At 39.4% G+C, this 24,991-nt stretch overlaps 1 protein-coding gene across 6 annotated transcripts in view; it reads left to right on the top strand.

The window, feature by feature from the left end:
- Nucleotides 1–24,991, top strand: part of Nrxn3 (neurexin 3) — a 1,578,315-nt gene that overhangs the window by 744,553 nt on the left and 808,771 nt on the right. For 5 of the 6 annotated variants that reach the window (XM_052185306.1, XM_052185305.1, XM_052185308.1 and 2 more), the window contains 4 exons: nucleotides 4,364–4,483; nucleotides 11,658–12,039; nucleotides 13,419–13,609; nucleotides 14,397–14,570. In XM_052185306.1, coding sequence (XP_052041266.1) covers nucleotides 4,364–4,483; nucleotides 11,658–12,039; nucleotides 13,419–13,609; nucleotides 14,397–14,570 — 867 coding nt within the window. Of the gene's footprint in view, nucleotides 1–4,363; nucleotides 4,484–11,657; nucleotides 12,040–13,418; nucleotides 13,610–14,396; nucleotides 14,571–19,291; nucleotides 19,319–24,991 lie in introns of all 6 variants that reach the window. The other variant, XM_052185309.1, reaches the window with a different exon arrangement.

The following is a 24,991-nucleotide window of genomic DNA, read 5'->3' as shown; positions in this document are numbered from 1 at the left end:
TCTAATTAAGCTGTTTTGCCACATAAAATATATGACTTTATATAATTTGGATTATTTCTTTTCTTGAAAAAATGCATGTGATTTAGAAATGAGTTTATAAAAAGATCCATTAAGTTTATTCTTACAACGGCAGATCAAATACTTTCTCAACTTTCTTTTGGATTTTCTAGGCACAAAATATAAATTCTTCCTGGTCCTCCTCCTCCTCCTTAAGTTCCTTTCCTTGTCTTTGCTTTATCCTTGAATAATCTGTTCTCTTTGGGAAGCATGGGTGATAGAGTCTGTGGTACTCTGGGCTCAGTAGAGGGATGCCACAGTAGATGCTGATTAAATAAAGGTAAGCATTCTCTCCATCTCTGTCTTTATTTGTTTGTATCTAACATGAATATTTGCATATCCTTTTGGATATAGACTTGTAAACATCTTTTTTAAGAGAGATTTTTTTTTTTGCTTTTTTAATGCATTGTAGAATTGATTTTTAGATGCATGTGAAACATGACTCCTAGGGAAAACAAGGTACCATTTTCTCTTTTATACAAATAGAAAAATTTGAGTGAAGAAATATCACTTTGGCCCCCCCCCCATCCTCTCTAATCCAAGCAGAAGTCCTCAAATGTTCCCCCTTCTCACTTTTGAAAACAGCCCTTTGTGGCAGATGGAAGGAATTTCTACTGTCTGCATATGAGCAAAACCAATGGGTTTAGCTTGTGTTGGTGAGGTCATACCAATAGATGAACAGAAATGCATATTGGGGGGTAATTGTTTTCTTGGCTATATTGTTCCTGGAGGAAATCGCAAAATCATACAACATGAATAGTCTGTTTTCTAAAAAGCCTAACTAGGTAAAAAATGATTAATCTCTACCATGTGTAGGTTTGCCAAGTTGAGAGGGAAAATTTTTCTAATATATGATTGTCATCTTCCTCCAAGCAACCAGCAGTGGTTTTTATTTTAATGTTTTGTTTTTGACTGTATTATTCATTCTCATTGCTTAAAGACACGGGACTTCCCTTGGCTTACTGTAGGGGTTCAGGGAAAGAATCTGGTGGGTGTTGTTTAGCTGCCATTTCTTGTTCTCTGCTATCCATTCATCAGAGAATTAGTCTGTGTTTCATGAAGCTAAAACTTCTCTCAAGGATACTATGCTAAGTCAGATGATAGCAAGACCAGAGGGAAGGGCTGCTCTGTTGGCACCATTCCCAACAGTCGTTAGAGGCTATTTGCTCTTTAATAATGAAGATGTTGACACTCTATACTTACAAATTTCTGTATGCCAGAATTCTTCTTCCATGATTCTTCCTATTTATCACAAGTGCCATGATCTTGGAAAGTCAGTTGTTGGGAACTGAAAGTTCTTCTGTATAGCTGCGCACTCATGTTCAAGCAGATTAAGGAGAATCACAGAATTTCCTGAGATCAGTCTTATAGCACACATTATGAAAGAAAGGAAACACACAAACACGTATGTTAAATGTATACCTCATTGCATCAGGATCATAATTGTTTTAGTTTTTGAAAAGAGAACATGTCAGAACATTTATGGATCTGGGGTTGTTAGTTCTTGGTAGTTTCATTTTCAATTCTGTCTTGAAGAATGTCTTTATTCTTCCTTTCCCCATTGGGGGCACCATCTACCTACAAGAAAGCACTCTACCGTCTTTATTCCTGTGATGCAGCTTCTCTGCTTTTTCATTGAATCTGCTAATAGTAATAATAATAATATAATATGATGAGGATCATCATCATCATAATAAACCCTCCTCCCTGGACTGGATTTTTCAACTCGGCAAGCCTAAGTTTCTGTATTTCAACTTTTGGCTTGTGATAATAACAATTTGCCTCCCTTACCAACTGAGTTTCCTTTGTGAGTTTCAGGTTAACTTAATTACTCCCCCCCACCGCCCCCAGTTTACCCAAATTTGCAGCTAAATTTAAAAATCACTTTTTGCTTGTTTGGTGAATTGACCATTGGACTTGACTAAAGATAAATGCTGTGGACACTTCACGTCTAGAAGATTAGGTTTACATACAAAAGCTCACTGAGGTTTATGAGTTTGTTCCTTGAAAATGAATATTGGTTAAGAGTCCCTGTCATTTTAATGAAATTGATGTTAATTCCTCCCTGCCTTCTTCTTACAGTAATAAAGAATGATGCTAGAAATAGCAGGGCATGAAAAGTTCCATTAATCTTTCCACAATTTTACTTGTAGGATACCACATTCTACATTTGAATGTTTATGTTTGAATCTGGCCACCATGCACATTTTCTGGATACCTTAAATATCATACCTGTAAAATGTTAGCTTCATTGCCAATACTTTGGACAAAACCAAAGCTTGTTTTACAGTTCTGTGGCTAACACGATGCTTGTGTTGTAGTGTCCCACACAGACTGTTTGTGATTGTCATTCTCTCTCTTATCCTGTCCCTAGTCATAAAAATTAAGTGATGTGAAAAAAAAATTCCCTAAAGAACAGATGCTACCTTCTAGGAGAGGTTTTCAATGGCCCATATCTGTAACAGTTCTGCCTCCATAGGCAATATTCTCCATATCCATCTTAGCCTTGTTCTTTCTTATCGAAGAAGTTGCCTGTAGAATAAAGAGGATGAAAACATAAGATACAAAAGCAGATTTGTTTGTTCCAAGAACATCTGTTCTTATTACAAAACAGCACCCACATGATGTGGTCCATTTTTCTCCCAAAGTCCTCTCATGAGGGATTTGAAAGGCAACTCTGCTTCCTTCCAAGGTTTGAGTTGATGGAGATATGAATGGGTCTGTCTGGTGAGTTGAAACATAGGGGCAAGTTCCATTTTAATGTATGAGTTCAAGAAATATTGAGAGGCAAATATAGGATTAAATAGTAGTGGTTCATCAACAAATTCTCCTAAGAGCCACTGGACTATTTTATGCCATTGGTACCTGATTTGAGGCTCCCTGGATTCAAGTTTTCTTAGTGAATGTTCGAGATTCTTATTCCTTTGAGTTGCATGTTTGGTGGTGGCTACACACCAAAGAAATCTTTATGTACTGCAATTAAAATAAAATACTTCACGCTAAAGCCTTTATTTTTCAAGGGGAGAAAACTCTCCCAATCTTAACTACTTCAGCAACTCTTACAGCCAGCCAAACTAAGAATACTAATTATTCAATATTTAAAAGTAGAACTTAGCATTCCTTAGAGCTACGTGATGCTGTTCTTTTCTTTCCTACACAGTATCTCATAGCTTCCTCTCTTACATAGTTTCATATATTTCAAGTCATTTTAAGCATGAAGATGTCCACGTATTGACTGATTCATTCAGGAATGCTTAATCACCTGCACGAACTGAGCTCTCTGCCTCAGAGGGGCAAACTTAGTCTAAGTCCACCGCAACTCTGAAGTCTTCTTTGTCTTCAGACTTCAAGCTTGTATCAATCATGACACACATTCTGAAGTTAATGTCTCTTTTTCTAACAGGGAGCTTTTTAAGATGGTGTTTCCCTATCTTGCAGTCTTTTGCTATTAAATATCACAATCCCTTCCTTCCCTGACTGCTGAATTTCATCTTGGCTATCTCAAAATGGGTCTCTCAAGACAACTTAGTTTATTCCTTTACCCCGTGGTACTTTATGTGAAGAACTGTTTTGAACTGTACATGTTCATTTTCAAAATGTTATGTTATTTAATTATTTGGATTCTTTGAGTTTTATTCTTTATTTCTCTCTATCATCTATCTATCTATCTATCTATCTATCTATCTATCTATCTATCATTTTTGGAGGATGATGAACAATGAGAAAAGCCTAGGGCTCCCCAGGTTACCTAGGAGTATCATTTACAATGTTTAAACCTCAACACAATTTCAATATTGTTCCTTACTTTTATGATCACTATGGTTGCTAAATTCTGATAGGACTATGGTTTAGTGGAAATGCTAAGTTAAGGTAACAGACCTTGAAGAGTCACTTCTCACCCACTTGGTAAATATTTTGTAGAAACCACACTAGTGTACTATGCTTAAAGAAGCAGGAGATTAATAAAAATAAAATTATGGTCAATTTCTGATATCTAAGACTTGGCAAAAATACCACCTATTGCTATAAGTCTTATTGAATGTCTTTAGTATTTCAGACCTTGTAACTATGAATAAAAGAGCATACTGATTTTCCTCATTGTGGATGAATGTCCTTCATATTTCAATTGAGATGCCTGCTTTTGGTGATTAATGTAGATAGAGGGTTCTGGGTTCTCTAGGATCCGTGGAAATCAGATCTTTGGCTGTCCTGGGTCATGTACACCAGTGTGGCTTTGATAAAGTCAGTGCTGTGAGCAGTGCATTGAGAACTGGTTCTAACATTGGACACTTACCACCATTCGTAGGCAAAGGCCCTGAGACCCTGTACGCAGGGCAGAAACTCAACGACAATGAATGGCACACTGTCCGGGTAGTGCGGAGAGGAAAGAGCCTGAAGCTGACAGTGGATGACGATGTGGCTGAGGGTAAGTGCAACGACGGCGGGCTTGGCCTCTGCTTTCCCGTCTTCTCTGACATTCCTCTTCTGAAACTTCTTGTTTGGTTGAACCGAAGTCACACAGCCCACTCTCTGTGGACAAGAACAGGCGGCGCTAAGCACTGGCCCTTCCTCTGATTTTCACAATCTTTCTTCTTCAACTTGTAGTATACAGCTAGTCACTTATTGTAATGTTCACATCATGCTATTTCTTTGATAGAGTCATGTCCGGAGAACAGGGGTAGTGTTGTATAAATCCTTCTATAATTAATAATTAAATATCTCTGATCAGTACCATATCTCTGTCTGTTCTTTCTACCAGCAAATGCATTGTTCTTTATAAGAAAATGAAGAGTCCAAAAATATAGAATGTCATGGGGAATATAATAAATATTAAAAAAAGTCTGCTGTAGGAGGGACTGGACATGTTTGGCTTAATGAGTTGTTCATTTATTTAATTTTTATTCACTAAGTATTTACTGTATATCAAGGGTTGTTGTGGAAGGAACTGGGATATAGTGATGGTCAAATGGACAAATTCTCTGCAGGATGGAATCTGTATTTCAGAAGGCAATGTGTAAGTGAATAAATCATGTTATGGGGTATGTTAAAGGGTTCTGAGAGTCCCACACGAAGTGCTTCCTGCCGGCACAGTATATGTTAGCAATGTGCTCAAATAGTGGAAGATAAAAGGTACCCAAAAATTACCCATTTCCTATTATTAAACCAACTGAGTAGATTAGAAAATAGTATCTGAAAATGTTAGGATCACATCTTGAGATTCTGGTGTAGGTGGTGGGATTATAATTGTCAATCAGATGAAAAAACAAACAACTGTGGTTGAAAAATTAAGACCGGCAAGAGAAGGTAGCCTCCCAATCAGAATTTGAAGGATAATTGTAATTAGTCAGGTGATGACCCAGAGTCTGTAGCCTAGCATGGAAGCACACAATATGCTGAATTCACATCCATATAAGAAAATAAACTTCAGGCAGCACGGGGCAATTACATGGAACTCTGCTGGCATCTGAACTGGCCTCTGATCTAGCCTTGACATTAACTCCCTGCAGGATATTTAGGAAGCCACTTGCTATTCCCAACCCTTGTCTAATACAGTCTGCAGCCACAGCTGTCACCCCCAGTGCCTTCTGTGAAGAGCAAGACAGTTGGACAGTCAGAAGCCTAGGGTTTAATACAATCAGTGCCAGTAAATGGTTTTATGCCTTCGGGATAGATATACAAAATCTCATTTTCTTCATTTCTCCATCTTTCAATCTGAACTTCTGTTATTTTTAAGGCCCTTTCAGTCATAAATGTTCTGTGATTGTGGATCCTAAAATTTAAATTTAAATTCTGAGTCTGATCTTCATTACTTCTGGAATTTAAGTGTAATTTTAGAGGAATATAATGTGTGTGTGTGTGTGTGTGTGTGTGTGTTGACAGACAGAGACACACACAGACAGAGACAGAGATAGAGAAACACACAGAGAGAGAGAGATCAATCTATACAGAGGAAAAACACACAGCATATAACCATTCAGCATTTGATGCCACAATAGCTGTTTTATGAGTATCAATTCATTTAATCTTCAATAATTCAATATTCTTTCAAAATAAATGTTCCCATTGTCATTTTACTGAAGAGGAATGGGACGTTAGAACTGTGTAATTAAGCTTCAAATCCACGTCTGTGTGATTCCAAAGAAGGAAGCAGTTTGCTGCACTTTGCAATCCATCAAAAGAAAATGATTTCTCTTCCAGTGCAGGCAAAATATAATGAAGTGGGTGAGGACGAGGTGGGGAATACATCTCAGGATGTCTACGGTGGTGCCTCTTCCCTCCTAGAAAAGAAGGCACACAGAGACATACTAATTATCCCATGCACTCCAATTCCACAAAGACCCAAATCAGTCTTTGGAAATAGTTTCCGACCTACAGACCCTTCAGGGTAGCTTAATTGTATAAAATGAATGTTGAAAATGAGATGAAAAACAAAAAGATTATGTTGTTTAGAAGCCACTTTCAATCTGCATTAATTATTCAAGCTGTCCCTATGAGCTGTAAGGTCAAACAGGGGCCTGCAAATGCTTGGTGGTGAGTAGCACTAATTCCTTTGGAGTTGCCTGGTTAAATCCCAGAACGATGCAATTTACAGCCTGTTGTGAATAGCGGCCACTAGGTGGCACTCTCACTCCAATCTTGCTCAGCAGTGAGTTCCTTTCATTTTCCTGGAAAAACACAAAGAACAAAAAGATTTGCAGAACTAAGGGTACAATAATCCCTTGCCTTGATCATTGTTCCTTTATAGAACCTTTGGAATAAAGGCAATTACGTGCTGTGCTTTCTGTTAGTCCCAACAATTAGAACACAGGGCTAAATCGTGGAATGTCCAAGCCATCCAGTAATTTTATTTGAAATTAATAAATCCTTTCACTTTCTGCCATACCTCCTACCTCAGTGCTGGTGGAAGGCAGCAGCTACAAAGAAAAAAGGAATTTCGGAGAGGTAGAGAGTTAGTCTCTTTGTCTGGTATTTTTTGTTGTTGATGATTTTTTTTTTTTTTTCAAACAGTGAAAGCAGGTTTGGGAATTTAATTTTGATTTATAGAATTCGTTGAACCAGGCAGTGAATCTAAAATATATGTAGACCCCAAGTTATAAATGGCATTTATTGGCTTACTTAGTAATCCCTTTCATGCTGGCGAATCTCCCCCAGTGCGCCAAATTTCTAACTAGTCTAAGCAAATGACAGAGAATAGGCCAGCCACACATGTGACCAAAGGCCAAGAAAGAATTAGTTTCCAACGGGTGTTTTTCATTTATTATTATATAATTATATTCTTGGAAAAGTATTAAGTTCAGTTGACAGTTAATAAGGCTTGATTGATTGATTGATTGATTGGGCTGCATTTCTATTATTAAAAACAAATTAAAAGAATACCTTACTTCATTTACGCTCCTCAGAATAGCGACCTAGTGGGCTAAAACCACACACTTGGCCCAGAACTTCTCGCTAGTATACAAATTCACCCCACTTTTCACTTCTCTGCTCAGTTGACTTCTCCCTTCTCCGCCTACACTTCAAAACACTTGATAATTTGTCAAAGACACCAACAAAAACTTACTATGCATGTTAATAAAAGTTGATAAAGTGAGCATAGGGAATGTTTGGACAAATGAAGCTCTTCATTACAAGACTCATTAGGTACCTTTGATGAGCTAATGCATATTGCTGTTCACCAATAATTAGATATGCATCAATTACTTTCGATTTATTAAGATTAAGATATTTTATGATATAGCATGTTTTTAAAATGTGCTGAGCACTTGGGGGAAAATGTTCAGATCAAGTGAGGCTGGAGAATTGTGACATAGATATGAAAAATCCCTCAACTGAGCCTTTATGAGCTTTTCCATATTCTCCTGTGTTTGCAAGTCATGAGGCATCTAATGCTTCCTCCTGGCATTTCCCAGTATTATTAATACTAACATAATCATCATTATTATTTGGCTGATCTTGGACTGTTGGCTAGGCATCACACATATACACCAAATTGGTCCTGCAAATTCTGACCTTCCAGATGACATCTCAAATATGAGGCCACTGCATGTCCCCCCACAACACCACTGATACTCTCTGAACTCAGCCTCTGCTGTCTGCCATTGGACATCCAGAAGGCACTAGAATGGTCCACGGGTAAGAAGATATGGCTTGCAAAGCGAGTGAGAAATGGTTAAAACCGACAAAGAAAGGAAAAAAGTGACTTCAGGATAATTTGTATTAGCTAATAATTAAGGTCCCAGACACTTTCAAAAATGTCTTATCTGCTGATGCCTTTAATTCTGACAGTTTCAGACTCAATTCACAAATGGGAAATGGAGATACAAAATAAAATAAAATAAAATAAAAATAAATAAGAACCACACCCAAGTCAACCCAGTGACAGGTTCACCGTGTGCTATGGCCTCTTGGGAAGTTACACATCAGGCGAGCGTTCTCCTAGGGTTCACATCCGCCATCATTCTGGATTGTAGTATATGAATAACTTGTCACCTGCCAGGAAACTCTGAAAGTAGGTACACTACAAAGGGCCAAGGCAACATGGATATTTTAGGAAACATGCCCAGTCAATTACTGTGAATTAGATAGAATGGCGTGCGAGAGTGTGATACCCAGCTACCCAGCTGTGGAGAGAAAGTATGGAGTCTCTTACATTTTCTACATGGCACTGCCAATATTAATTTAATCTACTGCTTTTTCTGAACAAGAAGATATTAGAGCATGCACATAAGACGTGAACTGTATGCTGTGCATCCCTGGATTCCGTTGAACAATTTACCACCTGTTGGCACTTAACCAAACTGCTTTGCCTCTGAACACTAAGCACCTTTACCTCAATAACGATGCCATCAACAACTTAATGGTAGTAATGACACAGGGTAGAGTTGGAGTTCATAGCACACTGGATACCATATGGAGATATGCAGTTCTCATTTTACTTTATTGCCTTTCACCAGGTCAGTTTGCTCTCCTCTGGAATTTGAGAGTAACTGCTCTTAGGTATACCTACACTTATCAATAAGTGAGAGGAAGTTTGGCCTCATCGTAAAAGCTAGAGGATATTATTTCATACAGACTTCTCAGTTACTAATCTGGGTTAGATGACACATGGATTTGTTTTGTAATAATTGGATAGTGGGGTCAAAGTTTCTAATGTCAAGCAGTGGTGTCTCACGCTTTTATCAGATGAGGTGCTATAGGATTTTGAGAGGAGGTAGTTGGTTTGATTTTAATCCGTGTTATGGATTCTGTTCATGAGTAACTGAGCCAATTCCCTCCTAATTCATGCCCGCATTGTTGACTCTCCTCCTGCCCTAGGCTTATAATGGGGCATCCCTCTAAGTTATCTAGACTCTGTCACTCTGGGATAAGCTCTTGAATTCCCTTCTTCCTTTCTTGCCCTACTTAACCAACTTCTTGCTCTGTCTCTCTTTTAGCTTAACCAATGCCCCATATACTTTTATTCTGCTTTATAAAACTGGTTTTCCCAGTAGGCAGAGTTATTTTAGTACTCAATCCTGAAGACAGGCTTATCTAAATTTTTGGAGAAATTCTCAATTGAATTGAAAAACCACCTTTCTGATTGTTTTGGAACTCCTTGGATCACATAGGATTGCAACTGCCTTTTTAGTACTTTGCTCGAAGGTTTTTGTGTAGGTAGTAGAGATGTGAATTAGGAGCGGGAGTAACATCACCACCTGTAACTGACTCCATGCAAGTTGGCGGTGGTCCCCTTCCCCATCACTTTCTAAAATAGGTCTCGACACCTACAATGACGTGATGGTACCACACTGCAGTGGGCTGCTTATGTCAATCATGCCAGTGTTTTAAAGCATGTGAATTTTAGGTTGTGCTCATTTTACAACCCAGTACAATTGTCAATATTCAGTAATTTCATGTCCTTATTCCTTTTTGTAGGTATTCAGTTGTTAACAAATTTATTTTACATTTTGATTTTTGCTCTAACTACCATTTATGTATTTTATGACATCATTATTTGATTTTCGCTTATATTAAAAGAATAACTTGACACTGGTTGTCAAAACACCACCAAGAAGCTCATCAAATGTAAGCACGATTTCTGTGCTCACGTTCAACTCTTTGAATCACCTCTGAGATTGCTTCTGAGGAGATAGAATCTATATTTAAAATACAAGGAGATGAATAAGTCTTCCAGATGTGGTCTTATCTCTTGGATTCAAATTAAGTTATCCAAGACGATACATGCCTACTCTTCCTCTTTGACACTCAAATTCTAGACTAATAGAGAGAGAAGGAAAAATAAGATGTATAGACAACAAAATCTCATTTTTTTTTTTAGTGAGAAACCTGATAATAAAATAATGGCTTAATTTGATTGAACCTTGGAATTCGTCACATTTGGTTATGTGAGTCCAGTTTAAAGTTAGGCTGGTCAATGCCGCTAGAGCCTGGCTGGGTTCGTTACCTCTAAAGCTGTGAATGGGAATAGTAGCCTGGATGTTTCCCAAGCTGCTTTGGTCCAACTAAATTAAGCCACTTTTTCATTAAATGTTACTAAACATGCGTGTGCATGCATATGTGGGCATGCGCACGCACACACAAACACACACAACTTTATATATGTATATATTTACATATGTAAGTAATAATTAAATAATAAGATTAAATGATAGATCTTTAATCTTCCCTAAAATTGACACAAACTTATTAGAAATGCCAATTCTAATAATTCTAGTTGACATGGCCAACTGTGAGTATGAGGCTCAGCTGTTCAGGTGTTCAGATGCAGACCAACCTTCAAGGACCAGAGTTTTACTCTTTAGATCAAAGTCTATGGTCACATGAAGAGAGATAAATTCTGTAGTCCAAACTGGTGATGATCAGCTTAATCAATCCACAGGATTCAAGTATAAAGTGGAGCTTCTACCAGGAAAAGTGAGCATTATTTCTAGAAAATCATGACCACTTGTTGACAGGTAAAATGAATAGATATTTTACAAAAGAGAACAAAAACCAAAAAGTTCAGAAATAGCAAATAATGAGATGCTGTAGTAAGCACTTCTTGGTAATGGGTGCCTAACACTCACCGATTTTATCTTTATAAAAGTCAAAGGGGCAACTAATTTCTTATGATTTGTGTTCGGATTGTTTATCCTTACTCTCTCCTTCCCCATCTCCCTCCCTCCCTCTCTTTCTCTCTCTCCCTTTCTTCCTTGTTTTGTTTTGTTTGAGACCGAATTCTTTATGAAGGCCTGGCTCTCCTGAAATTCATTCTGTAAATAAGACTGGCCTCAGACTCACAGCGATCACCTCTGCTTGCCGAGTTATTTCTTGAATGAACAAAGTGGATGGCACTGTCCTTCAGCTTGTGTTGTCAGTCTCAACTCACAGTTTCTGTGAAATGGAATTGTCACCAGCTGCCTAGGGTCATGAGTCAGGCAGGTAACTTGGGTTGAGCTAGGACCTCACTTGCTGACTGTGGTGAGATCAGATGTGTGCTATAAAAGAGCAGAACAGAACTCAGAGACTTGGAAACATGTTCCTCCTCTGAGACAGAGTATGGTTAGCTGTTAGGAAACAGAGTAACTTTTCCCTTTCCTGCCTCATTTCTGATTTTATAGGTACGATGGTGGGCGACCACACCCGCCTGGAGTTCCACAATATTGAAACTGGTATCATGACCGAGAAGCGTTACATCTCTGTGGTCCCCTCCAGTTTCATTGGCCATCTACAGAGCCTCATGTTCAATGGCTTGCTGTACATTGATTTGTGCAAAAATGGTGACATCGACTACTGTGAACTGAAGGCTCGCTTTGGACTGAGGAACATCATTGCAGACCCTGTCACTTTTAAGACCAAGAGCAGCTACCTGACCCTTGCCACCCTACAGGCCTACACCTCCATGCACCTCTTCTTCCAGTTCAAGACCACATCAGCTGATGGCTTCATTCTCTTCAACAGTGGTGATGGCAATGATTTTATTGCAGTTGAACTGGTCAAGGGGTAAGTAGAGAAAACCACAGAGTGGATGCTGGCTATCTTCACTGAAACAGTTTACAAATATGGCCATGAGGAAAACTATCCCCTTTCCTCCACGCCGCCAGCCCCTGTTAGTACCCTCCTTTCTAACAAAGAGCCACACAATGACTGGGGCTAGAAAGGACGTGGACTCCTAAGATTATTTAACAAAATTCTCTTAGGTTGGTTTTATAAAGATTTTAACTAGGAAATGGCAGTCCTTTGAAACCATTGTGGAGTAAGCTCATTTATATAAACCATAGCTATGGTATGTGTTGCACCCATCTTTTGGATATTACTAAAGTTAGCAGATGGATGATAAGTAATGAAATCTAGTTATTTTTCAATACTACTATTAGCATTACAATTATTATTTTGGCAGGAGAGCATGGACACAGTCCCTTAAGACCCGAAATTATAAAATTGATTTTCCTGAGTTTCAGGTAATTGCAGAGGCCAACATTATGATTTTTAAACCTCTTTTTGGCCTCTCTATTGTGCTACCATATATTGGAAAGTAGTCACATAAGAACAAATCCAGAACTCTGGATGTTCTAGTTGGTTTGCTAGTGTGCTTGTCTAGCATGCAGAAGGTTCTGGATTCAATCTTAGCATTGTATATACTGGGTGTGACAGCACATGCCTATAAATCTAGCACTGGTGTAGTAAAGACATGAGAATCAGTAGTTGAAGGACAGTCTCCGCAGGATAGCAAATTTGAGGTTAACCTGGGCTACATAAGACTTTGTTTCAAACAAACAAACAAACAAACAAACAATACCTTGATCAACAGTCATTGAATTCTATTATTGTCCTCTAGTATTTTGTAGGGCCCTAATTACTATTTATTAGATCTAGATGTTACTATGGAGCATTAGCAAAGTAGACTTTGGGCTGGGTGTGAGTATATGCCCATAATTCCAGCACTAGAGAGTCTGCGGAAGAAAGATTATGAGTTCCAGACCAACTTATACTAAATTGTAAGGTCTTGACTTTAAAAAAAATGAAAGGAGACTCTATGAATGAGTCTTTGAATATGGAATTGAAATAATGAATGATCCAATAATTACTGATAATTATAAGTGTATTTACCTGGTATATTATGCCAGGTAAACATAGGAAATTTAAAGTCCTTTGTTTTTGATACGTGAGTACCACTGAACTATTTCTTGGACCCAGAATTGATTGTGTGCTTTGTTTTCTTTCTTTCCTTCTTTCTTTCTTTCTTTCTTTCTTTCTTTCTTTCTTTCTTTCTTTCTTTCTTTCTTTCTTTCTTTCTTTCTTTCTTTCTCTCTCTCTCTCTCTCTCTCTCTCTCTCTCTCTCTCTCTCTCTCTCTCTCTCTCTCTCTCCTTGTCTCCCATAGCTACATACACTATGTGTTTGATCTTGGCAATGGTCCCAATGTGATCAAAGGCAACAGTGACCGCCCCCTGAATGACAACCAGTGGCACAACGTGGTCATCACTAGGGACAACAGTAATACCCACAGCCTGAAGGTGGACACCAGGGTCGTCACTCAGGTCATCAATGGTGCCAAAAATCTGGATTTGAAAGGTAATCCTTATATCGACTTTGTACTTTAGAGCCCATCTTTCAACCAAACGTTGGCTTCCACAGGGATGCTCCAGCTTAGGAAATCTAGCCATATCTTTTGTATCACACATATTCCATTTGAAATTATTGAATTATACCATAAGGCTATTTATCCAGTTTCTATACATACCACACCTCGAAACAGCTTCCTGATCTGTGATGATATTAGGAATGTCTTTCGGGGGTCCAAAGGATGAGGCGGTAGTGAAGGCTTTGTCAAATTGTGGGTGGGTCCTCACTAGAGAGGGAAAAGATTCAGCTAAGTCCTTTCTGCCTGGGTGATGTTGTCTCAGCCCGTATTGTGGTACTGTGTACTAATACATATACCAAAAGGGTGTAGTAGTTGTTATTCTCATTATGCAGTTAGATGTTTGGTGGGATGTCTCTAAAACACTCAGCACATTATGTCTAGCAAATACATAAAAGCTACTCAGTAAATGGTTTTGTTGAAAATGTTGTTAATCTTTACTTCATTTAATTAAATAGAAGCTACTTTGTAGTGATACAGACTTTGTGAGATGTTTGACAGAGAATGAATGACCTATAAGAGATATTTATTTTTATTTTATTTTAATCATTTAGAAGTTCTGGTAGTTATCCTTATTTTAGCTGACTCTCACCCTGCCCCGACCTCCAGGGTTGTATTCTCATCATCCTGGAAACAGTCTAAGGTGTTTAAGCATTAGTGGGCGTGGCTGCCACGTTCTTTCTCTACTCGCTCTCTTTTACCGTGTTGCTTCCTTTCTAGGTGACCTCTACATGGCTGGCTTAGCCCAGGGCATGTACAGCAACCTTCCAAAGCTTGTGGCCTCCCGGGATGGATTTCAGGGCTGCCTGGCCTCTGTGGACTTAAACGGGCGCCTGCCTGATCTCATCAACGATGCTCTCCACAGGAGTGGACAGATCGAGCGAGGCTGTGAAGGTAGAACCTCTCTTCTTTCTAAGGCTCAGCCTTGTCACAGCACCGAGCCCCCTTGCTGCTCTGACAGTGCCTCTTTCCTCAGTTTACCCATCCTCTGTCAACCCCATTCACCATCCAACAGCGCATCCTCATCGGTGCCCTATTGTCATTGATTGAGTATGCCGGACATGTGCCACGGGCTTTAAGAAGACATGCTGGCAGATGTCTTTTCAAGATCGCATACTTGGTAGTGAAGTACCTTCCCTGTCATGGGCATCAGACATCTCCCAATTTGTGCCGTTGTTTTCAGAGTAGCTGAAAGAGCACTAGAGATTTCTAATTCTATTTTAATAATGGTAAAGGATAACACAAAGAGTCCACACTGATGTCACCAAGTATTTTATTATTTGATGCAAATCCATTGGGAGACAGAAAAATGATGCCACACTGTCATGATGATAGAAGGGAACTAATATTTATTGAGTACTTACTGGCTCAGGCTCTGTTTGTTCGTCCTCAGGGTACTGTCAAGGAATATCCTCAGTTCCCACATTAGGAAGACCTGGATTAAGGTCCAGCGGACATTTGGTATTTACTTAACTATTCAGCTCTATCTTTTCTTTCTCTGCCAAATGGGAGAGTAAAAGACCCTTGCAAAAGTAGTATGAAAAAAATCTAAAAGATTCAAAATGCCTGATACATAGTGGGTACTGGATAAACATGGAATTATTGTTCCTGTATATTATCTCATGAGAGACACAAAATAGTACTGCATGTCTACCCAGGCTGCGCAACAACCATGCTCAACCTGTTTCTGTCAAAGGTGAATGTATAACTCCTCTTTCCAGAGCTGTTGGTGACTGCAGGAACAACTTAGTTTTAGCCAGTAGAGGGCAGCAGTGTACACATTCTGAGTTCATTCCTGCCCTCACTTGGCCAGAGAAATAACTGCGGGTCATCTACAGGCAAAGGTGATGCCTAACCAGTCACCAAGATCTATATCTTCCTCCCTCTGGCTGAGCCTAATGGTCCTTTGTGCAATGAACGCACTGTTTCCTTGCATCCATCTTTCAGTTTCCATGTCAAAACTGTTCGCTTATTTCCTGTGTTCACGTTCATGAACACTGCTTTTAAAGCAGCTTCCGTTTGTGTTAGCTCTGTCCTTTTAAAGCAGTTTTGCAAATGCCTCTCAGGCTAACTTGTGATACAAAAGATGTTTGCCTTACCTGAGTCAGTTGCCTGGTACTAGTGTCAAACAGATCATCCCTATGATCTGCTTCCGAGTTTCCTTTAACCAAGTCAATGTTTTAATTCTGAAATTCTGATGGCCATTAAATATGGTGTGTGTGTGTGTGTGTGTGTGTGTGTGTGTGTGTGTGTGTGTGATGGGCAAGAGTTTAGGAATCAAAAGGCATTTGAGGTAGCCATTTTGTGTTTTCCTGAAACTGCTGCACAATTTCATTCAACTTGACCTTTTTGTTTTGTTTTGTTTTGTTTTGTTTTTTTTTTTTTGGACTTACTGGTCTCCTCATAGTTCTTCAGATGTTAAAAGACAATGCAGGGAAAGAAGGCTTTGGGATGACAGGACTTGAGCTTATCTCAGAATGCACCTTCTCAAGTTAAATTATAATGTGGAATTATGTATTAAAAGCAGAAAGCAGTGCTAAGCAAGATGGCTGAGCAGTTACAAGCAGCCCTGCTCTTCCACAGGATGTAAATTCAGTCCCCAGCACCCACATTATATGACCTATAACTTTATACCCAGTAGTCCAATACTTTCTTCTTGCACTGCATTCATGTTTCTCTCTCTCTCTCTCTGTCTCTCTCTCTTTCTCTCTTTTGTGTACACACACACATACACAGACACACTCATGCTTTTATACACTACTGAAAATAGAATCTTTTAAGGAAAGAAAGCACAAAAGACTCATTAAATATCAAGTTATTTTTAATGTGTCTTATGTTATTCAGATTGAACACTTAAGAAGAATCTATTTACCCCTAAAGTGGTATTAGCCAATAGAACTGTAGTATAAGGGATGGGGAGATGACTTGGCAGGTAAAGCAAGTGCTCTGTAAGCATGAGCACCAGAATTTAGATCCCCAGCACCCATGTAACTGGGTAGGTCATCCTCAGTCCCAGACCCCAAGAGACAGACATAGGATGTCTGGAGCAAGCTAAGTATATCAGCTGAATCAGCAGGCTCTGGGTCCAAATGTGAGATTGCCTCAGTAGGTAAGGCACAGAGCCACTGAGGAAGATGCCTGACCTCAGCTTCTGGCCTCTGCATGTATGTGCTTTGTCCTCACAGCACCTGTACATATACTCTCATACCCCAGATATGCAAGAAAAGAAAGGAGAAATGTAGAACAAGTCCCACATGTAATTTAAAATTTCCTAATAGTTATATTTTAAAAAATGTGTAGCATAACAGGAAATTAGTTTTCATTATATATTTTATCTCAATATATAAATTTAAATAATATAAATATATAAATATATTTAATCGAATATGTCCAAAACATTAACATTTCAGTATGTGTTATAAAATGACTCAGGGGTATTTTATATCCTTTTGTTTGTATTAAACCTTCAATAGCTTGTGTGCTTTACCTTTGCAGCAGCGACTGAGTTCAGGCCAGGCACATGTGAAGCTCTCTTTCCACACCTGTGTCTGGCTGCTGCATTGGAAGCACAGCTCCATAGGATGTGAAAGGAAACAGTGGAGAAAAAATGGTTTAAACGAACTTTTGTAAAATGTAAAGACAGAAGAGAGGAATGAACCCCACTCAGGAGAGCTTTAGGGGAAACAGTGAGAGCGCTAGCAGAAGGAAATCACCCATCACACTGGGGCAAATGTTCCCAGCTCTCCTGAAGTTCTCCATCAGCTTGTGTGAGTCGCCGCATGCATTATGGTGGACTCCAGCCTCTCTCTAAGTACTCTGATTGTTCAGAGCCGGATACTGAGATGTGATGGCTGGCTCTCCCATCCATCTGTGGCAAAGCCCGAGGGCCTAATCGCATGCACTCTATTGCCATGGAGATAATTATGATGGTTGCCCGCCGAGCATTAAGACTTCCCTACCGGGTGGGATGGAGTGGAGGCTGAGAGCCAAGGGGGGGAGGAAGGTCCCTGTTTATTGTACACAAATGACTTAGATAATTAGCTTAAGTGGTGAGGAAAAATGGCCAAAAAGTGGGTTAAGGCATAAATGACTATCATTGGAAGTTTGCAGCATTGTGAATAAGGCCCCAGAGAAGATCCTGGGCGCCTTTTTAGGGTTCTGTAGAAATGACACTGTAAAGGATACTAGGGAAGTGAAACAAAGGCCTGCAAACCTTGTAGAATCTACAAAGGACTCAGTTCTCAAGAGTCTCTTGCACATAGCATGTGACTCCTAAGACTATCTTATGGTTCAAGGCACATGGGCCGCACAGGAAAGAGCATGTAACTTGGTATTATGTCTTCATAGAGAATAGTAAACAAGTTGGGATAAGATGTCATTACCAAACACACACACACACACACACACACACACAAACACACCATGACCTTGTTCCACTTAAAATGGCAAATACATTATGTTTTTACACACAAACACACCATGACCTTGTTCCACTTAAAATGGCAAATACATTATGTTTTTATATATTTATGTTTAGCCATCTAAGATATATTATAATGTCTTGCCAAAATCCGTGGCATTGATATTTTAAGATCCCTAAGAAGTTAATGCAATATTTTTCCTTTACCTGACCTTCCAAGAACATATGTAAGAAATGGTAAGAGCTAGAAATTATTTTAAAATGTGTGAATTTGGCATTCTCTGGTTCTCAGATTATTAATTTATTTAGTAATTAGGAATGACTTTGTAGTAGGGTGTGAATTTATGTCTCTGATTTAGAAATTAAGTCTGATTTCTAGTCAGATTTTAGCTGTGATCTTTGGCCTCTAATTTGGGCCAAGACTTTTTTTTTTAAAATAATGACTTACTTCAAATTCAGCTGATAAATACCTGTTGCGATAACTTAGTTGTATAGGCTGAAGCATTCTGAGTAGAGGTGCTATTGCACGGTTGTGAAGGGTAAACATCTGAGAAAACACCACGTGTTTCCTTTTGGAACTGGCATGAATCAATAAAAAAAAAAATTTAAAAAAAAGGACATTCATTTTGCCTTTTTGCCCACAAACATTTGCTTATATTCCTACAAATTAAACAAATTAAGTTCTTTGGTGGTCCCCAGTGGGTCATCTGGGTAGAAATGCATGACTCTGGTGCCATATTCTTTGGTGGCATTTTTCAAGGGTGTAAGGGAATTGGGATGGCCTGGAGACTCTACCGTGCTCAACTCCTAAATGTTCCAAAGTATTTTTGTGGGCTTTGAATGTGCACATGTGTCTTTCAGTCTGGCCACATGCTGCCTTTGTCTCTAGACTGAATGCCTTGTGGTTGGCTGTGTACGTGTGGGAAGGCTCTCCCTGCCCGTCGCTTGTGCTTTGTCAACTTCACTGTTTCCCTGTCCCAGCTCTGCTGACTTGGCTCCCAAGAGGCCTGCTCTGCTCTGGTCTGTGCATCCTTGTGTCTGTGCTGTCTCTGGTGACCTTGTAGAGCATTTCAAGTGTCTGTCTGAGTGATGTTGGCTATGCAGAGTGCATTTTTTGTTTCTGTACTGTTAACCAGTTGACTCTAACTAACCTTTGGTTATTGTTTCCGCTTTTTCTGTTCTTTTGCTAACAAAGTTGCGTTGACCAAAGCTGACCTGCAAGGTAGAGAAGGCTCTTGTACCACTTTGGACTGAAAGATGCCCTGTGTGACTCTTGGTATTGTTACATTAGAGGGTTTCTAGCTGTCACACTTTTAAAACAGCAGCCATTGTTGGGGAGGGGGCTGAAGCCACTGTTCTTCCAAAAGGGTAATGGAAAACCAAAAAGTACACATGAAATATTATTGTACAAAGGACATATCATGAGAGATAAGAACATGACTCCATTCTGGGTGGGGCCAAAGAGATTTGAAGTCTCCCAACAGGATCTATTCTGGAAATAACTAATGCTTCTCCCTGTATTTGCTCGAAGGCCTGGCTCTTTTTAAGTTATTCAGCATGGATAGAAGGAAGAACTTTGAAGAGGATGAAAAGGCCACTTGAGTTCTTAATGTATTACTCTCTAGGTCAGGAAGGTCATTTTCTAGAGCGGGACATTTAAGTGCTTGGACCTTATGAACGACCATATCATTTTCTCTCAACTCATTTTAAAGAAATATTTTAGGCATGCAGGAGATATTAATGTCATTAAAACATTGCAGAGATTTATATTTCCTTTTGGGGATTTTGGTTGAGTACTTTAATTTTCTATTGTGTGATCTAAGCAGAAAAAGTACTCTTGGGGAAACAGAGGGTCTGTTGGCTTTATCCTGAATACCCTACAAAGGACGCCTGCCTGAGAGATGTCAGTGAATATCTGCCGGAGAAGCCTGCTGCTGTCATTCAAAGAGACACCTTGCAAAGTCAATAATGGCCCCCGTCATTCCTGTTGGGTCAGGCTGCTTTGACTCGGAATAGAAAGGGAGGAACAGAGCATTTTAGATGTCTTGTGGCAAGCAGTGCACAGAGCCTCAGATGGCCACTGCAGAATCTGCAATCAGGCCCAATTGTGAGAAGGAGTAAAGGCAAAGGTACCTTTTTTTTTTTTTTTTTTTTTTTTTTATTATTCGATATAATTTATTTACATTTCAAATGATTTCCCCTTTTCTAGCCCCCCCACTCCCCGAAAGTCCCGCAAGCCCCCTTCTCTTCCCCTGTCCTCCCACCCACCCCTTCCCACTTCCCCATTCTGGTTTTGCTGAATACTGTTTCACTGAGTCTTTCCAGAACCAGGGGCCACTCCTCCTTTCTTCTTGTACCTCATTTGATGTGTGGATTATGTTTTGGGTATTCCAGTTTTCTAGGTTAATATCCACTTATTAGTGAGTGCATACCATGATTCACCTTTTGAGTCTGGGTTACCTCACTTAGTATGATATTCTCTAGCTCCATCCATTTGCCTAAGAATTTCATGAATTCATTGTTTCTAATGGCTGAATAGTACTCCATTGTGTAGATATACCACATTTTTTGCATCCACTCTTCTGTTGAGGGATACCTGGGTTCTTTCCAGCATCTGGCAATTACAAATAGGGCTGCTATGAACATAGTAGAACATGTATCCTTATTACATGGTGGGGAGTCTTCTGGGTATATGCCCAGGAGTGGTATAGCAGGATCTTCTGGAAGTAAGGTGCCCAGTTTTCGGAGGAACCGCCAGACTGATTTCCAGAGTGGTTGTACCAATTTGCAACCCCACCAGCAGTGGAGGAGTGTTCCTCTTTCTCCACACCCTCTCCAACACCTGCTGTCTCCTGAATTTTTAATCTTAGCCATTCTGACTGGTGTAAGATGAAATCTTAGGGTTGTTTTGATTTGCATTTCCCTAATGACTAATGAAGTTGAGCATTTTTTAAGATGCTTCTCCGCCATCCGAAGTTCTTCAGGTGAGAATTCTTTGTTTAACTCTGTACCCCATTTTTTAATAGGGTTGTTTGGTTTTCTGGAGTCTAACTTATAGCCTTTTCAACAAATGGTGCTGGTTCAACTGGAGGTCAGCATGCAGAAGAATGCGAATTGATCCATCCTTGTCTCCTTGTACTAAGCTCAAATCCAAATGGATCAAGGACCTCCACATAAAGCCAGACACTCTGAAGCTAATAGAAAAAAAACTGGGGAAGACCCTTGAGGACATCGGTACAGGGAGAAAGTTTCTGAACAGAACACCAATAGCGTATGCTCTAAGAGCAAGAATTGACAAATGGGACCTCATAAAATTACAAAGTTTCTGTAAGGCAAAGGACACCATCAAGAGGACAAATCGGCAACCAACAAATTGGGAAAAGATCTTCACCAATCCTACATCAGATAGAGGGCTAATATACAAAGGTACCTTTTGAAAGGGATATTTCATCTCTAGGATTATTTGCAGTGAGTCCAGCCCCCTCAGGCTCTGCCAGCACACCTTCCCTGCCATACTGACCTGTACCATTTCTTAAACCATGAACCAAATTAAACCCCTCTTCCATAGCACCTTTTGTCAGATACAGTCCTATGCTGTGACTTCCTTGATATGCTAATGTCTACCTTTGGGGTGGGGGACAGAGGAGCCAGAGGCAACATACATATGACTAATAGTGCTATTAGATTGGGTGTGGTTCTTTTCTCTTCTTCTCTTCTTAGCCAATTAAAATAGGTCCTGGTATAAATTACAGTTTGTAAAAAGAACACCTACCATGAACTTCAAGTATGCTTTGTAACAGCATTTAGTTTTAAAGCGCATAGCCCTTTGGGATAACATTGTTTTAGGCATTATGCACAATTGTTGAAAAAGGGACATATTTTTCTCGAAGTGGAGGAAAAGCAGAAGGAGGAAGAAAATTCAATGTATGGTATATGAGAGTCTAAAGCGATTAAAGCTCCAGATTTAATAGGTTAAATGAGAAATCTATATATTATCCTCAATTTTACCGTTCTTCAATATGTTAACTACATGGATTTTGAATTTCTGGACACTGGCTCAGAGTCTTTCATTAGGGACTCTGTATCATCTTAAAGTACCCATCTGTGTTAATTAGCTCCTCTCCTTGCTGTGAAAAAGTATCTGACAGCTATGGAAGCTGCTATGGAAGAGGGCTTTAGTTTGGTTTATGGTTTAAGAGAAGGTACAGTTCATTATGTCAGGGAAGGTGTGCTGGCAGAGCGTGAGGAGGCTGGTCTCACTGCATCCCTAGCCAGGAAGCAGAGAATGGATGGGGCATTGGCCCAAGGTACCAGACCTTAAGTTTGGTCCTTAAAATACCCATTTCCTCCTGTGATGATCTACTCCCTAAAGATTCTTCAACTTTCCCCAAACTACCACCAACTCAGGGCCAAGTGTTCAAACTTGGGAATCAGGGAACATTTCACATTCAAAATACAAAACTACACCAAGATGGAAACATGCTATTTGACAGTTATATAAAGGAGTGATTGGTCTCTCTAGTTATCATAAGTTGTCTACCAAGTGTACACATATTGGGGGGAGAAAAAGACATCAAAGTATCATAATAGTCCCCTTTTACAAAAGCCTGTTCAGTAACATTCAGTTCAACTTGAGTTTTAAATCACACCTATGTTACCATAAACTTATTTTCTTCTTGTAATGATCCAGGAGTCTCTTGTTTGTCTCAGGAGCTTATATTCTTTGTAATTATTTTGGATCATCTTATTTTTTCCCCTGTTTCATGGCAACTTAACTCTAGGATATACTCATTTTCAATTTTAGTTTTCTTGACAGTAGTGGATAGCTATTACTCATAAGCTGACATATTCAGCAATATCCTATGGACAGAGATAGTTTGTGTCTTTAAGTGCCAAGAGCAGTAAAGACATAATAAAGAAATCAGGCAGTTTACAATGCAGAGGCAAAGGGACTCTAAAATGTATATAAGAATGAGCTATGAAGTGTGACATTTGTAGTCGGGGTTTCTAATCAATAGTTTGAGTCCTCTCACTTGTGTTATTGGACTGTGTTTTATTTACTTAATTAAAAAAATTTCCTTAATGATCATGCTGCCTGGTTTAACAGGAAGAGTTTCAGCTATTCCTGTATATCACACATTTATCTAGGAGTGTAGATTATGCTGTCTACATATCAGAGAAGCCAGGGAAGCAGCCAATAATTACATTGCAGAATGAAAACAGCTATCCTAGAGTTATACTTTGTGTCATGTGAGCAGGACGGAAATTGACTACCCTGAATGGTTAAAGGGAATCAAGGTGAGAATTTAGGGATAATTTCTCAGGCAGAATTTTAGCTGAGACTAAAGAGCAGATATTTCTCAGGTGAATTTATAGAGGAAACTCATTTAAGAGCTTGGCTGGTTCAAGGAGGGAAAGATTGTCCAATTAAACAGAAATAATATGCACGTGGAGATGTGATAGATGCTTCGAGGACAGGGAGTAGAGACAGAACAGCTGACATTCCTTGTAAGAAGTTGGATTTATCCAGAAGCAGCTAGAAGGGAAGACCTGATGTTTAGGTCTGATTTGTATCATGTAAAGATGTCCTGGCCCATTCCTCCAGAGTGGAAACCGATGAGAAGGATAGGAACTAAAGACAGAGAGCAAGATGAGAGGTGAAGATGTATATTCCAGGGAGATGGGGCAGGCTCCTAGGCTCTGCCTCTCTACTGACCAAATAAAGGGGGGAAAATTCCTTCCTAGAAGATGCTCAGGGTGTCCGGGACGAGAACAAGCTCTTTCTCCTGCTTGTGCTTGATAACAGAGCCACGTCAAGACAAGATATCGCAAAGAATCTATGACCATCCTGTATTCACACCAAGCTCTATCTGAGCTTGTGAGAAGGCTGTGGGTCCTCCTGAGTGGAATAGGGACGCCATCAGTTTGAGAGGCTTTGTCTTGGTCATCCATTCATAGCATGGTCATCCTATGAAACACTCAGAAGCATATTGATCATTTCTTTAGGTTTTTAAGGTGGATCTCACCAGAGATTAAAAAAAAAACTCTGTAAAAGCTTATCTATATAATGATCAAAACACCAAGCAAGCAAACAAACAGAATGTAAACCATGGGAATAAAGCAGCATGCTTCATCCAGCCAGACCGTTTATCAGAATCACTTCTTCTTTCTGTTAGTCCATGTTTACTTTACTAGAAATGCTAGCTTTTCTTGTTCCCAGATGGGTATGCAAGATGGGGGCATCCAGTATTGGTTAGCTCAGGGTGACAGGGGTTATATGCTGGCTATATGTAGAAGATTAATATTTTGGGGTTTGGATGCCTTAAAAATCTGATGTTCTGTTATGATGCTGCATTGATTTATTGACTTATGGAGGTGGGTGGTATGTGAGTGGATATTCCTGGGTACGCGCATGTGTAGTGTGGTTCAGAGGACAATGCTTGACAGCAAGTTCTCACCTTCCCTTATGTGGGTGCTGAGGAACCAAGTGTCATCAACTTTGTCCATTAGTGCCTTTACTCCCACTAAGTCATCTCATTGACCCTCTTTTAAGGCATTCTTAGAAGACATTGACATTTACCTTTAGTTTACGAGAGGGCCATTTTAATTTTCCAATTTTGTCACAAGGAATATTACAATTAGTTCTGTACCTCATCTTCCTCAAAGCTAAGGGCTGAATCACATTCTCTTTTATATTTTATGCAATGAAATATGTCACCTGACTTAAATCAGTTCTTCAAAAATAGTATGCCTTAAGGGAAATAATACGAGAGACAGGAATTAAGCTGAACATCCCATAGCTGTTTTGGATTTGTCCTTCAAGGCTGAGGGATTGTGACAATATGACCTATTACCTACACAATATGTTGTGTTTCTGAGCATCTTATCAACTTCA

The sequence above is a fragment of the Apodemus sylvaticus genome, chromosome 6 (assembly GCF_947179515.1).
Source record: "Apodemus sylvaticus chromosome 6, mApoSyl1.1, whole genome shotgun sequence".
NCBI classification, from domain to species: domain Eukaryota; kingdom Metazoa; phylum Chordata; class Mammalia; order Rodentia; family Muridae; genus Apodemus; species Apodemus sylvaticus.
This window is presented reverse-complemented; position numbering and strand designations above follow the sequence as displayed.